The following is a 16,546-nucleotide window of genomic DNA, read 5'->3' as shown; positions in this document are numbered from 1 at the left end:
TTTGATAAAATACAGCACTCATTCATGTTAAAAGCTCTGGTAAAAATAGGAATAGCAGGAACATTCCTGAGCTGGGAAGGTGGCTCAGTGGTAGAGTGCTTGCCTTGCAAGCATGAGGCCCTGGGTTTGATTCCTCAGCAGCACATAAGCAAAAAGAAAAATGCCAGAAGTGGTGCTGTGGCTCAAGTGGTAGAGCCCTAGCCTTGAGCTGAAGAGCTGAGGGACAGCGCCCAGGCCCAGAGTTCAGGCCCCATGACCGGACCCGCCCAAAAAAGGAAGGAACATTCCTTAAAACAACCAGAGCCTTATATGACAGACCAATAGCCAATATTATACTTAATGGGGAAAACTATAACCAATATTCCTAAAAACAGTAACAAGGCAAGGATGCCCACTCTCTCCACTCCTCTTCAGTATAGATGTGGAATCCTTAACCAGAGCAATTTGGCAAGAGAAAGGCATTAAAGGGATCCACAAAGGGGAGGAAGAAGTTACATTATCTCTTTTTGCAGATGACATGATTTTATATTTTATTGATCCCAAAGCTCCATCCCCAAACTCTTAGAGCTTATAAACCACTTCAGCAAAGTATCAGGACACAAAACTAACCCACAACAATAAGTCCCCTTCCTGTATACTAACCATGTACAAGCAGAAAAGGAAATGAAGGAAACAATCCCATTCACAATAACCTCAAAAAAATAAAGCATCTAGGAGTTAACCTATCCAAAGATGTAAAGGATCTATTTCATGAAAACTAGAAAAGCCTTAAAAAATAAAGAAATCATAGAGGATACCAGGAAATGGAAAGACCTCTCATGTCCTGGATAGGCAGAATTAATATAGTGAAAATGACCATACTGCCAAAATTGGTATACATATTCAATGCAATTCCCATTAAAACCCCAATGACCTACTATGCTGAAATAGAGAAAACAGTCCTACAATTCATGTGGAAAAACAAAAGACTTAGACTACCCAAAGCAATTCTAGACAAAAGAAAGAATTCAGGAGGCATCATGATACCAGATTTCAAGCTCTACTATAGAGACCTAATAGCAAAGACAGCTTGGTACTGGCACAAAAAGAGACCCAAAGACCAATGGAATAAACTAGAGGACCCAGAAATAAAACTGCATATATACATTCAGTTGATTTTGACAAAGGAGCGAAAGACATACAGTGGAAGAATCATAGCCTCTTCAACTACTGGTGCTGGGAAAAATAGGTGGCCACAAACAGAAAACTAAAAGTGGACACTAGCCTCTCACCGTGCACTAACATCAACTCAAAATGGATGATCACAGACCTTAACATCAAACCTGATACTTTGAAACTACTGCAGGAAAGAGTAGGAGAGACACTTGAACTTATCCGCACAGGCAGGATATTGCTGAGCAGAGTCCCAGGGTCACAACAAATTAGAGAGGGACTCGATCAAAGGGACACCTTAAAATAAAAAGTTTCTGCACAGCTGAAGACATAGCAACCAAACTAGAAAGAAAGACATCTAATTGAGAAAAATATTTACCAGCAATATATCAGACAATGTCTTAATAGCCATTATATGCAGGGAAATCAAGACACTAACCCCTCCCAAATCTAACAAAGCAAACATGAAATGGGCAAGGGAGCTAAAGAGAGACTTCTCAGAAGAAGAGATCAAAATGGAAAAGAAGAAGAAGAAGAACGCATATAAGGTTATTTCTTTGTTGCTTTGTATGTCCCTCCCCCACAGTGTAACCCCCGCTTTCACTATATTTGATGTCAGTATAACATGTGGAGGAGATGGGGACAAACAAGTCGTTTAAGGATTCAGGTGGACCTGTTGCAACAATGAGAAGTACAAAGTGTCATGTCAAAACCAGCTTTACAATGTCGGTGTGGGGGGGGGAGGGGGGTATGATTGGGTGGGGGGGAGGGGGGAGGCTGGGAAGGGAGGTGAAGGGTAAACAAAGGAGGAGGCTGCAATGCTTGGTAAGAAATGTATGCATTATCCTGCCCATGTAATTGTAACCCCTCTGTACAGTATGTTCTCAAATAAAATAAAATAAAATTTAAAAAATAAAAAAAAGAAGAAGAAGAAGAAATGTTCGTCTTCCCTGGCTGTAAAGGAATTGCAAATAAAAACATCCCTGTGATACCACCTTATGCTAGTCAGAGTGGCCCACATCCTAAAGTAAGCAAACGACAAACGCTGGAGGGGTTGGAGAGAAAGAGGAACCATACTGCATTGCTGGTGGGAATGGATACTGATACAAGCACTTTGGAAAGCAGTCTGGAGGTACCTCAGAAAACTAAATATAGACCTCCCCTATGACCCAGCCATACCACTCTGAGGCATCTACCCTGAACCACAGGAACCAAGATGCAATGATACATACACCTCCATTTTTATTGCAGCACTGTTCACAATTGCCAAGATATGGAAACAACCCAGATGCCCCACTCCTGATGAGTGGATCCAAAATTGTGTTACCTATATACAATGGAATATTATTCGGCCATTACAAAGGATTCAACAATGGCATTTTCAAGGGAATGGATGGAACTAGAGTGAACCATTTTGAGAGAGGTATCCCGAAAACAAATAGACAAATGGCACATGGTCTCCCTGATATGTGGATGCTAAATCCAATATGCAAGTAAATATGACAAAGTAGCAGGACTGTAGAGACAATGGACAGCTTCTCATTTTGTCATATCATTGCTAAATGACTCCATGTTCTTGACCATATATATGGTATATATATGCACACAATGGAGGGAAGCTAGAAGGAGGATGCAGAATAAGTGAGAAATGGAACACCACACAACAAAGGCCCCATCAGCTGCAGCGGACAAAGATGAACATGAACTAAGCAACCCGAAGACAGCGATGGGAAGGGAGGAATGAGAGGGAAAGAGGGAACAGCTTACAGCAAGCAAAAGAAAAGAAATGTAAACATCACCTGTTGTGGAAAAAATAATTGTATTGTCAAAGCTCATAGAATTCACAAACTTCATAAACCATGATAATGACAATTTGTCTTGTGAAGGTTAAAATTTATTTGTGATTTTAACTAAGTATTACTATTCCAAAATGATGGGAAACGCCGGGCGCTGGTGGCTCACGCCTGTAATCCTAGCTACTCAGGAGGCTGAGATCTGAGGATCGCGGTTCAAAACCAGCCCAGGCAGGAGAGACCGTGAGACTCCTATATCCAATAAACCACCAGAAAACCGGAAGTGGCGCTGTAGCTCAAGTGGTAGAGCGCTCGCCTTGAGCTGAAGAGCTGAGGGACAGGGCCCAGGCCCAGAGTTCAAGCCCCACGACCGACAAAAAAAAAAAAAAAATGCTGGGAAATATGTGAAATTTATGTAATCACCTAAACTCAGGAAAGCTGACATCTGGCCAAAAGCTAGAAGAAACACAGGCTCTCAATCTCTCACCTGAGAGGTCTGTACTCTACCTAACAACGAAAGGTTGAATATGGATCATTTCCAGCTGAGACTGAGACAGAACTCCAACGGGTTCCTGGAAGCCTAGTGGAGCCCTAAACCAGAACTTAGCTGAGCTATGTGAGACCCTTGAATTTCAGAAACCACGATATAATGAGTATGTTTTGTTGTTACCAAATGAGTGATACAATTGCTGTATAGAAAGAAAAGAATGCCAATGTAGCCAGGGGCCTCTGGCTCACGACTGTAAAAGTACCTACTATTTAAGTTTAAGACCTGAGGATTTTGATTTGAAACTAGCCTTGGCAAGAAAGTCCATGAGGTTCTTAGCTCCAACTAACCACCAGGAAACCAGAAGTGTAGCTGTGTATCAAACCAGTAGAATGCTAGCCTTGAGCAGAAGAGTTCAGGGACTGTACTCAGGAAGCTGCTGATGTGTAAACCATGAACCATGTCTGCTTAGAGTCTCATGAGCCCAATACAATTGGATCTACCATGTGGACAGGAGAGGCCTAAAGGACAACACTCTCCATCAATCATAGAGGATGAGGGGCATTGTTACCATTGATTTGTGCTTCATTATTTGGGGATATGGCGTTGCTATGGAGCCCAGAGTCTCCCAGACTTTGCTATGCCTATGATGCCACCACATGCCTTCTGGTATTAGAGGAGTGTGTTTTAATTGCTATTTATGTTGATTATTCTTGATTGACAACTTAATTGGATTGAGAGTTGTGTGAGAGATTAGAAAAGCATATTTTTCTTTGTAAGGATGTTCCTAGAGAGGATTAAATAAAGGAGAAAGACTCATATGAATTTAGGATGCAATATCCCAAAGAGACCAGACTCACAAAAAAGAGGAAAGCAGAAAGCCAGTGGGTGTACACTCCTCACTCTCCCTCTCTCCCACGTTCCCTCCATTGCCCCTGTCTTTTTTCTTTCTGCTTCTTGACTTTTGTGATGTGACTAGCTTAACAATATCCACTCCACCACAACTGATTGAATTTCTGAAAAGCTCTGAACCCCATGGACCAGCATCAATGCTTCCTCCGTTAGATGGTTCTTTGTGCATTAGTTATAAGAATGAAAGAGTGACTAACACAGTATTGGAACCCAGAGAAGCGATGGTTGCACAGAAGAGATCCTCCAGTTTCATCTCTTCAGTGCATCAGGACCACAATGGGGCTGGGGATCTCACAGATGCACATTGGCCATGTAGCCACTACTGTGGCTGACCTAGTGTGCAATGAGAGGTCCCCATCAGTTATTTATGAACAGAGAGAATGACACTGGAGTAGCAAAGACTATGTACTTTCTAACCACTTTCAGGACCCAGAGGGTCTCCTGAGAAAGGAGTCTGCACCTGACTCTCTTAGGGATGGATGTTCACATCCCTGTACACTTCCCAGGGAAGACTTGGCCCTAAGAACATGGCTCTTGGAAGTCAGGGATCTATCTACCTCAGGAATTCTGAATAAGACTTGAACTACACAAAGCTTGAAGCTCATCAGAACTCATCTTTGGCTGCCATTTCTCCTCACTTTGCTCCTTCTCTCTCTCTGTTTCTTATAAAGCCCTATTTTTGAAGTCCAGCCCAAGAATAACTGCTTGCAAAGGTCAGCTGGAGGCATTGGGAGTTGGGCTTTGTTGGACCGACGATGACCTCAGGAGTAATGAGGTGACTCCACCTTTAGTAAGAGTATGCCTTTGGCAAGCTTTAGCATCACGAGAACGATTCACCCAGTGACAGCATGACATATAAGTGCAATTTATTCTGCACATGCGTATATGCTGCAAAGAAAACACCAAACCAAAGCTATTTTCTCTGCCTTTGATAGCATCATTTTCCTCAGTGCTGTAGACCTGGTGGATAGATCATCTTTCATCTTCATTAGGGTATATACCATTTAGTCCTTGCTTCTATTAATTTGGAGCTGTTTTTGTCTTTGTTGTTTTTTTCTCTCATCCCTATTATCAATGTTTCATATCAAATCCAGGGCCTTGTAGTTACTAAGCACAGTCATTAAAACAGAGACGCAACCAATCCATCATATTTCCCTTAAGTATTTGACTATGGCAGACATAACTTTCTCACAACAGGGGAAATTAAAAATAATTTTAGTAAAAAATGGCAAGCATCCATGAAAACCATCTTCTGCGTGGTACCAGGTCACAGGGACCCCTTGGTCTTCCAAGCGCTTCTTATACAGTAGGCCATCATCTCTGAAGGAGTCCCACTCACAGGTCACTATGAGAGCCCCTGGAAGCTGAGCAATAATCTGGTCATCAGCTATGAGGGGTACATATTCTACTTCAAAAGCATGTCTGGTTTCCAGATAGGCATCCTCATTAAAAAGTGCGGGAAATTCTGCTTGGTACTTGTATCTGAACCTTTCAGGGAGATTGTCAGCGCTCAACCATTTCTTATACTTCTCCCAGATATGGGGAGGAACACAAGCACCTTTTAACAAGGCATCTTTCCAGGAGGGGTCAATTGTAAAATAACGGCATAAAACTGTCATGACTTCTGTGAGGAGAATTGGGACATTTTTGTTCTGTTGATGTGATGGTAACTGCAAATTGATGCCCTGGAGAGCAGGGTAAACCAAGATCTGACCCCGGAGCTTTGGAATATCTGTTCTGCCCACCAAGGCCTGGCTGACGAATGCCACAATGATAGCTCCAAAGCTGTCTCCAGAGACCACAACCCAGGAGGGGTCCACCCCATAGGTATCTAGTGTCTTCAGGAAGTGGATGGTGGCATTCAGACAATCCCTGAAAGAGACTGGGTGGTGGTAGTCAGGAAGCTTGCGGTACCTGTGGAGGAAAAAGGAAACCCAGTACACTACTGAGCAGAGGGTTTAGAAGATGCCATTTGAACAGCGTCCTTTACCACACTGAGGAGACCACTTCCGATAAAGTCCTCAGACTGTGTATAGACAAAAAACACGTGGATTCCTATGTTTTCTATGTGTGCATATGAAGAACCTGCTTAGAGTCAGAGTGGCCCAATACAAACCCCTATCTGCTTCCACAGGCAAGCAAACCCAAGTTTCTGAAACATCCAATCTGTTGGCTTTGGAAACAGAAAATACACAATGATGGGGCAGGGAAGCACTTCAGCTACTGGTGGTATCATAGTCTTTCAGCATTCATTGGAAGCTAAGATTGATGTCGTAGTGAAATTGTCCTTTTTTTTCACAGAGGAATAAACAGGAAAGAAGAGGGGTAATGTAAGAAGGAAGGACTTATTTCTGAATGGAAACTTCTCTCAGCCTTCTTCTCTTCGACTGTTCCTATGGAACCCTCTGGTAAGTCTGAAGCTCCTTTTCTCTCTGCATAATTCCAAAGCTGCCCATCAATCTGCTCTGATCCATGGGCCAGATCTCTGCAAGTATCTGCTATAACAACACACGGTGAAATTCCTCACAGCCATCAGTGCAGGTGCTCGAGGACACCTTGCTGTGGTCTCTGTGAGGCAATTTCATTTTCTCTAAGGCTTTTTGGATCATGGACTAATATGTTAGAAGCTCAGATACTATAGTAGCCAGTTGAGATTAAGTCTTGACACTGTAAAGACTTGACACTGTAAAATCACTCTCCTTAGTGATTTCAAAATAGTCTAGAGATGCTTAGTAACTTACTGGAGTCCTACTGCTGCTGTGGCGCCTCATGCAGAGGAAATCCAAATGGAATGAGTCCATCAGGGAGGCATAAAGTTATAGTCTTCTTAAAAACTTCACTCACTCCCTTCTCCAAACTGTATCACACTGACTTTTCAGGACTCTTTGTACTTAAATATAGAATCATACCAGTACCAGTGCCTACTATTTTTTTCTCTACTCCAATGATTTGTTGCTATCTCTAAGAACAGTGATTTATATTTAGTTACTCTCCACATTCATCTTCCCATTCTTGGCAGTTGTTAGGTAGGGGAGTATGTACATACGCAGGTAGGCAAGTACATAGGAAGGTACATAGGTAGATAAATATGTAGGTGTTTAAAGGAAGAACTGTCAACCTGTAGAACCATCAAGGATGGTGTGCAGTGAACAGGACATTGGCCTGGGCCTGCAGACAATGCTGCTTCCCCACAATCTTCATCCATATCTCCTCTGAGAGACATACTACCCTCAGATTCACCTTATTTTGTCCTTTTCTTTTTACACTGTTGTTTTGGGTCTGGGAAAAATTTTAAATATTGATTTGGCGTTCTTTTTAATTCTCAAGGTTATTAGCAGACTTTTCATATACTTGTGAAAATTTTCCCCTTAATTTTATTAAGATTACTTAACATCTTAACTATTCTTAGGATTCATTTGCAAAAGATCTCTTGAATATTCCCTATTAGCTCAGTCATTCTATAGTTTGGATAGGAGGTATGTTGGAAACGCTCATTTATCCAAGTCTTGTTTCCTAAATCCTAGAGCCAATTCTTGAGACATGACCTGATTGAATCAGACAGAGAAACCAGGATCTGTTGTTCTATACTCACTTGTAACAGCAGCCCATTAATTTGCTCCTGAATTTCCCTTTATAACTATCACAAAGCACTGTTGGCAAACTATTTTGATTGGTTAACTAAATAAAATTCTACTTCGTGTTACATCATATGCACAGTGCACTGCCGGGGTATTCTTAAGAGAATTCTGGGAAGAACCCCCCTACAATTAACGCCTATGTTTATGTGCTACATATCATTAATATTATTGTAACAGAATGCATTGTTAGGACAGACACACAGTTACATAACTATTATACTACCACCACCAGCCACTCAAATATCTCCCATCATGAAGCATCCTTCCTTTGGGAGGAATTCTCTACCCTTTCCCTCTGCCTAAACAGCCTAACATTCCTCTGGCCTTGCCTCTCTCTTGCTCAGGTTCACTGGCTACCTGTGGAGTGTAGCCTACTCACTATAGCTCATTTTCCCTTCAATGAACTTCTGCTTCTCTCATTACTCACGTGTGTGGTGTTTTGGTTTGGTACATGAACTCAGAGCTATTCCTAAGGGTCTTTTTCTTTTAACTAATATAGCACTTGAACCACAGGTACACATCTGACAATGGCAGGTAATTAGAGATACAGGTCGCAGAGACATTTCCACCTGGGCTAGCTTTGAACTGTAATCTTCAGATCTCAGTCACCTGCATAGCTAGGATCACAGGTCAAGTATGTTTCATTCAATTATTTGCTGGAAATTTTGTGAACCTGGAATGACACCCAACTGAGATGGCAGTCTGGTAACAAGATGGTGAGAGTCTTACTTCAACAATGGATGGAACACTTCTTGACTCACAGTCTCTCAGCATTAAAGGTCAGTGACCAGTGGACAGACCTAGTTAGAATAAGTAGAAAACTGAAGGTGCTGTTCAAGTATACCTTCTCTCTGGACACTGACTCTCACTGTCATCTTTCTGATACCACCCGATGACAATTTTGCTTTGGTTTTTGAATTTATGATCAGTCCATATTAGTGCAGCAAATTGGCTATGAGATAATACTTTGGGAACCATGAGCTAAAATATATCTTTACAAAGTGGTCAGAGTGAGGAAAATTTTGAACTGATGTGCAGAGAAGTAGGATGGTTGCTATGACCACACTAGAATATGGTTCTTAAGCCCTAGGAACTTGTCTGTGGAAGGAATACGGAAAACTTTGGTATGTAAGGTGGCAAGGCCCCCAAGTGTGGACCTAGAGGGAAGTAGGTGATTCTGGGAGAAGTTCTGAAGACTAACATGCTGACAGCAATGTTGACATAACAGATGTTGCTCATGAGGTCTTTGGTGGAGACACGATTCTTTTGTGAATCAGATTAAATGCCATTCGTGTGACATTTTGGCAAAGAACTCTCCACTTTGCCCATGCCTTGAGACTTTGTGGGAGATACAGACAATTGGAAACAAAGAGACAGAGCAGGAACATTTGAAAAATAGATAGTCTCTTGCAGAAAGTTATTATTAAAACTGTTGGACAAAGAGGGTATGGTTGTTAAAAAGAATAGTTGAGTAAAGAAAATAGTTAAGAAAAAGGAAAGAACATTTCACTTAAGGAATGGGAAAGATCCCTGGAGAGGATCTCAAGAATTATGCAGACTTTCTGGGCACCAGTGGTTCATGCCTGTAATCTTTGCTACTCAGGAGGCTGAGATCTGATTAATGCAGTTCAAAGCCAGCCTGGCCAGGAGAGTCCATGAGACTCTTATCTCCAAGAAACCACTAAAAAACCAGAAGTGGTGCTGTGGCTCAAGTCATAGAGTGCTCACTTTTAGCTGAAGAGCGCATGGACAGTGCCCAAGCCAAGAGTTCAAGTCCCACTACCGACAAAAAACAAACCAAAAATAATAAACATTGTCTAGACACCATCTGATTAGGAGATCATGTGTGAAAGTTTATACTCACACTTGAGCACCTTCTTTCCATAGGACTTATAGGAAGTTATGTGTCTAGGATTCATTTTACCATGGTCAGTAACCCTTGCACTAGTTGGCTAATGCCACAGTGGTCCAAAGAGGCCCAGCTACTCCATGTGCTGTTGGTACACAATTTTTGGCATCATTCATGACTACTCTGGAAAGTTTTGTATAGTTCCACTAAGAATTCAAAGGAAAGCCTGAGAAACTAGCCAATGCAGAGCAGTGTTGGAGTCCCTGAAGCCAGGCAGTGCTTGAGATGGGTAATTGGTGGGGGACGGTGTGAGGCTGAAGCTATGCTGCAGTGGAGACACAAAGAAGTTGATGACGTCAGGAAAATGGGTTTTATGCTAAGTAAATCTGCAGGCAGTGATGGGAGCCAGCTCAACACAGAAGAAGTTGGGTTTTAATCACATAGCCCGCAGGCTGGAGCAACAACTGCTCCAGATGATGCAAAGGCACCACATGGCTTCATGCTTTCCCAGCTATGGTTTGGTCTTGCTCTGTTCTGCTTCTTGCTCTGGAACTCCCATACTTTCCTTTTGGAATGAGATTATTTACTCTGTCCCATTTCCTCTTGAAAGAATTTAACTTGCTCTTAAGTTTTCAAGGACCCATGAGAGAAATTTATTTTGAGTCTCAGAAACTACTTTGGATTTGAACTTTTTTGACAGTACTGGTCCTTGAACTCAGGGTCTAGGCACTCACAGTCCTTGAGCTTCTGTTGCTCAAGGCCAGCATTCTACCACTTGAACCACAGCACCACTTCTCACTCTTTCTGTGTATGTGGTACTGAGGAATCAAACTCAGGCCTTCATGCATGCTAGGCCAACACTCTGCCACTAAGCCACATTCTCGGTCCCTGGACTTGAACTTGTGAACAATTTTGTAACAAGTAACACTTTTAGGACTCTTGGACAGGGACCAATGTCTTTTGCATTGTGAGATGGCCTTGAGCCCTTGAAGTCCATGACAGAATGTTGTGGTGTTGATATGTTATATCTCTAAAACCTCAGGGTTGAAGGCTGGTTTCATAGTAATTGACACCAATTATTGCAAGTTATAGGAAAAGGAAGGATCTAAATTTACACGTGAATGAATCCACTGATGAATTAATAATTTCAGGTTATTATTTGGACATAATAAGAATTGGTTGCTACATGTAGAAAGTAGGTAAGTGTGTTTAAGTGGTGTCTTATTTCTGACACATTCCTGTCTCTTTCTGCTTCTTGACTACAATTGTGAGAGCAGCTAGGCTCTGTCATGTCCTCTTGCCACAACCATGACATACCTTAACAGAGGGACCTAGAAATGAAACAACCTAGCTAGCCTGCATGGACTAAACTCCTCAAATAGTGAGCAAAACTAAAATCCTATTTCTCCATAAGATACATTCCTTCTGTGTTTGTTAAAGTGATGGAGACTGTGTAAAATGGAAAGATGAAATCTTGTGTTTACTCCACCACAGCTGATCCTTGCATGCCCAGTGTTGGTGAGGATTTTCCACCCCTCTGATATCCTATGGCACTTTTCCTCTGGCTGGGACTGAATGTATAAAAAGACACCTGTGGTCAGGAGTCCTGGATCTTGAACATCCTCCTCCTGGACTGCTCTGGCTGCTACTCTCCCTCTCTTACTCCACTTACCCCACTGAGAGCACCACTGAGTCTGTCTTCAGGGCCATGAAACTGCACATGTTGTGGTACACATCTGCAAGACAGGAACAAGAGAGTTCAGGCCATGATGGGGACAAATACTTGCCACCACAGGCCCACTGAGAGCAGCTGCTGTTGTAGGGCTCTGGATAACAGACTGCCTGTGTTCTATTATTATCTCCTCTGAAATAACACTGTGAAGCTCTGTGTAGGCAACATCACATATCTATGTATAATTTACCACATGTCATAGATCAAATGGACCATGAGGCTTAACTTCTGCAATGCTTATTTTCCAATAGGGTAAATTGAGACCCTAGAAGGCACAGGCATCTGAAATAGACTTTGGACTAGAAGTTTGGACTAAGGAGTTGGGATTAGAAGGAGGAAGATTAACTATTTTTTCTATTGATTTTGGTGAGGATTTAGTGTCTCTGGGTGGCCCACTGTGATTAATGCAGGGGTTTGTCACAGGTTCTACAGGCAGACAGGATATGATAAAGGCAGTAATGGAAAGGAAGGGAGGAGTCATAGCCATGTATCTAGAAGCCCCTTTGGGGATATCCTGACCTGCACCTGCACTGAGGGACCATATTGTGAAAAACACTGCCAGGAAGGTGCAATTCCACTGATGATGTGTTCCTCACCTCTACTTGTTTGAGCTCCACTAAGCTCCATTGACTGCTAGAATTGGCCCCACCCAGGGGTCACTGGATAGCTAGCTGAGGCTGATGGGTAATGAGGCCCTTCCTCCATGACCACACACCACAGGAAAGCTCTTTACCCAGGCTGCCCAAAACTGCACCTCCTCCGTGGTAGAAGATGACGCCTCGACGAGGGCAGGAGGACACTGCCTTCGGCTGGAACAGCCTCACGCGGATTGTCCCAAATCGCAGGTTGGTCACCACCACTCTAGGGTCCTTCCTTATTGGCAGTAGATGTAGTGCAAATTGATAAAATCTGGGCATTGAGCAAATTCTTAGCTTCTCAAGTATACACCCCTGGAGGAGAGTTGGAGACAAATTTGAATTATCGTTGAAGACTCAGTTCCTTTCAATGATCTATATGAGCCATTTTGAAACCAGTGTGAATCAATGTGCACACTGCTCCCATGTGGAGATGAGTTCATCAGATTCTCCTAAGGTTTATGGATATTGACACTTCTCAAGTGGTTGTGAGAATGGAGAAGCAGGAAATCCAGGAAAGCTATTCATTCTCATCAGATGGAATTCTTGTTGCTACTTGCCTTGGATTAAATGTGATTCCTACATAATTTCTACCAGTCTGCACCTCATTACTAAGGTCAAATGGAGACTTCTTTTATTACTTCCCTCATTCCTTGTACACATATATGAGAAAATTCACACCACTAAAGTCATGAGACACAACTCTTAGGGTCCTCTTTTTCCATACATATCACTGCAAAGACAAAGATTGATTATGAACCTGCTGCAAATTCAGCCCTGCATCCCCAGACTTGGAAACTCTACTCCGCATGTGAATGCTGCTGTACTGCTGCCTCAACCTTGAATGAGGTGATTCAACTTCACCTTTCCTGGCGGTGCCCTCTTCAGAACAGCAGGGTTTTCTGAGTGCATGAAATCTGCACAGAATGAACTTTGCAAAGACAAATTGCCTTTTTCATGATTTCTTCAGCATCTGCCCTTTCTTGTCAGGAACAATGGCAGGTAGTGAGATGAAGGCACTCTGGTGTTACTCTGATGCTATGGCAATGCTAAGTTACAGGCACTGGACTCTGGTAGCTATAAATTTTTCACCTTGATGATGCATCTGCTTTCTGATCAGCTGTGATACTGAGGCTGGGGACGAGTCTGTGAGTTTCACTGGTTATACATCACACAGATTCATTATCACAATAGGAATGTAGCATGGAATCTGGTTCCCATTTGAGATGCCTCTTGACTTGCCATATGGCCTCCTTTCTCACTGGAGGAACCCAAAGACCTAGAAGGATTTGAAGGCCTTCTGATCTCCCTAATATCACTTAGCATCCTGGGGCAGAAAGGCAGTCTAAGACAACACAGACTCTATCCTGTCCATAGGTGTGTATCAATTTATATATTTAAATCAACATTTATGTATGTATCAATATTTATCTCAGTAGATATAGATAGATAGATAGATTAAACAACATGGTATTCCACAAGTACCCATTAGATCTACTCTCACATAATTTTCTGCCAACAAAAAATACTCTGCTTCCTTTGTCTTCTCTACATCTTTATTATTGTTTTTTTAGGATGGCATTGATCTCTCATGCCTAACTACTTCCTATGTTTTAGACAAATAGCTATCTGCCAAATAAAATGAGTGACATTCACTGAGCACTGAAACCTTATGCTTCTAATCTTAACTACTTAAGAGAATGAGATTCAGAAAATCCTGACTGGAAGCCTGCATAGGCAGGAAAATCTGGGAGACTTCCTTTTCCTCCAATGAAACAACAAAATGGTGAAGTAAAGGTGTGGCTCATGCGATAGAGCACCAAACATGAGCAAGGAAGCTGAGTGAGGACACGAGGCCTTGAGTTCTAACCCAAGTACTGTCACATTAAAGTATTAATATCATACATTTCTCTTGCTGTTCTATACCTTAGCTAAGTTTCAAAGCTGGACAGATGCTATTAGGTTACCAATAACATTTTTTTACCCTCCCCAGTTTTATGAAGGAATTTCACTGGCAGCAAACCTTTGTCCAGGAGATTTTAACCTCATTTCTCTGGTGCACAACTGCTGATTCCAGTCTTCCAAAGAGTTCAACAGCCACTGATTCTTACACCCTCACTTGCCTAAGTGAGATATGAGTAACAGGATGTGTTTTACCCAATCTGGTGAGTTTGGCTGGTTATGGCTGACACAGATTCATTATCACAATGGGAATTGTAGCATGGAATCTGGTTTCCATTTGAGGTTCCTTTTGACTTGCCATTTCACGGGAGGACCCCAAGGAGCTAGGAGGTTCTGAAGGCCTCTAATCTCCCTAATAGCACTGAGCATCCTATGGCAGGAAGGCAGACTAAAACAAGACAGACTCTCCTCTCACCATAGGTGTGAACCAACTTATATATTCACAGCAATGTGTATATATACATATATGTGTCTATATCAATATTTATCTTAGTAGATATATGTACAGATAGATATAGATATATCAACAATATGATATTCCAAAAGCACCTCTTAGACTGACTCTGACATAATTTTCTGCTACCAAACTATATGCTGCTTCCTTTGTCTTCTCTACATCTTTATTATTGTTTTTTAAGAATGCATTGATCTCTCATGCCTAACTACTTCCTATGCTTTAGAGAAATAGCTATCTGCCAAATAAAATGAGTAACATTCATTGGGCGCTGAAGGATTATGCCCCTAATCTTAACTACTTAAGAAGTTGAAATTCAAAAAATCCTGACTGGAAGCCTGCATAGGCAGGAAAATCTGGAGACTTCCTTTTCCTCCAATAAAACAATAAAATGGTGAACTAAAGGTGTGGCTCATGGGATAGAGCACCAAACATGAGCAAGAGAACTGAGGGCATGAGGCCTTGAGTTCTAACCCAAGTACTGTCCGTTACATTAAAAAATATTCTAGTATTAACATCGTACTTTACTCTTGTTGTTCTATGTCTTGCCTAAGTTTCAAAGCTCAAGGACAGATGCTATTAGGTTACAGATAACACTTTTTACCCTCCCCAGTTTTATGAAGGAATTTCACTGGCAGCAAACTCTTGTCCGGAGATTTAACCTCATTACTTCTGTGAATAACTGCTGGTTCCAATCTTCCAAAGCATATCAACAGCCATGGACTCTTACAGCCTCACTCGTCTAAGTTATATATGAGTAACAGGATATGTTTTACACTGTCTGCTATGGACTATTTAACCCATGCTGTTCTTCATAGGCAGGGCCACTAGGCATTATAACAACTCATTATCTAACTCAAAAAGACCACAGATTCTTTCTTTTTAGAACCTACTCTATGAGTTTCTTCTGTTAACTGCCTGTTTGGTGAGTGGACACAAGGACAGTCAAGGCTCATTTTTATGGCCATCACATTTGCTTTGTTTTTCCACAATGAGCCTAGAGCAAAAGGTGTGGCATCTTTTCTTTTCTTTATTTTGGCTGAGGGGAGGGGGCTGTCCTTCAGCTCTTCAGCTCAAGGCTAGCCCTCTACAACTTGAGCCACAGTGCCACTTCCAGTTTTTTGCTTTTTCCTTTTTTGGTGCTGAGGAATCGAACCCAGGGCCTCAGGCATGCAAGGCAAGCATTCAACCACTGAGCCACCTTCTCAGCCCTTTTCATTGATCAATATGTATTAGCCTGAAATTGTAGACTATCCATGTTTTTACAAAATGTTGTCCCAAGGGTTCCTTTCTCAGTACTCAGGCATGATAGAATAATTAAAAAACAAATTTACCCATGTGAATATTAGATGGCCAAAGGAGTGCAGAATCCGAAACTTCATTGTGTGGACGATGGCAGGTGGAACATCAATAAACATCCAATAGTCTACGAGAATCCACAAGCTGAACCCCAGGACCAGGATGTACCCAACAGTGAGAAGGATCACCAACAAAGCAATCATGGTGTGCTTCTTCCTTCAGAATGGGCGGAGGAACTCCTGCTACCTAGAGAAGGTCTTAAGATTATCTCTTGCCCACAGACCCAGGTACTTTATAACTTGCAAAGTCTGAATCACCCACAGAGATAAAGGTTTTGCCATACTGAAAAATGAGAAAAGAGATTGCATCAGATACTGCCCTGGACACGAAGTGGCCCAACATCTGTGAAGCCCGGCCATCTGGTTCCAGGTCAAGGCTGTGTATTATCACACCACCCTAATATTCTCCAATCTGGTCAGGAGAGGGACAGATAGTGGGAAAGAGGCTTCTATGAGATGTTGCCAAGCCATGGCAGGGCTACTCAGAGATTGGGAAAACATTGAGGAAGCCCTGTAAGGAGCCCTGTGTGTCTCCTCTCACTTGGAAAATCAGAGCTTAACAAGATTATCTCTG

General features: G+C 42.1%; 1 protein-coding gene across 1 annotated transcript; it reads right to left on the bottom strand.

Annotated features, from left to right (window-relative positions):
• Nucleotides 1-5,489: 5,489 nt before the first annotated feature.
• On the bottom strand, nt 5,490-16,116 carry LOC122121431 (arylacetamide deacetylase-like 4). Its single transcript, XM_042695649.1, has 4 exons — nt 15,949-16,116; nt 12,297-12,513; nt 11,504-11,567; nt 5,490-6,258 (listed from the first exon to the last, which is right to left on the bottom strand). Exons 1-4 carry the CDS (start codon nt 16,114-16,116, stop codon nt 5,490-5,492), a joined length of 1,218 nt encoding a protein of 405 aa, XP_042551583.1.
• Nucleotides 16,117-16,546: the final 430 nt, after the last annotated feature.

Source organism: Dipodomys spectabilis, unplaced genomic scaffold, assembly GCF_019054845.1.
Source record: "Dipodomys spectabilis isolate Male_0828 unplaced genomic scaffold, ASM1905484v1 ptg000188l, whole genome shotgun sequence".
Lineage (NCBI taxonomy): Eukaryota > Metazoa > Chordata > Mammalia > Rodentia > Heteromyidae > Dipodomys > Dipodomys spectabilis.
This window is presented reverse-complemented; position numbering and strand designations above follow the sequence as displayed.

Excerpts from the sequence above, each read along its gene's own strand:
- LOC122121431 (XM_042695649.1), bottom strand. The coding sequence starts at position 16,116 with ATGATTGCTTTGTTGGTGATCCTTCTCACTGTTGGGTACATCCTGGTC. Across the intron at positions 12,514-15,948 it reads GCCATCTAATATTCACATGG|GGGTGTATACTTGAGAAGCT; the intron begins GTAAATTTGTTT and ends ACTCTCCTCCAG. Across the intron at positions 6,259-11,503 it reads TCAGTGGTGCTCTCAGTGGG|GTACCGCAAGCTTCCTGACT; the intron begins GTAAGTGGAGTA and ends TTTCCTCCACAG.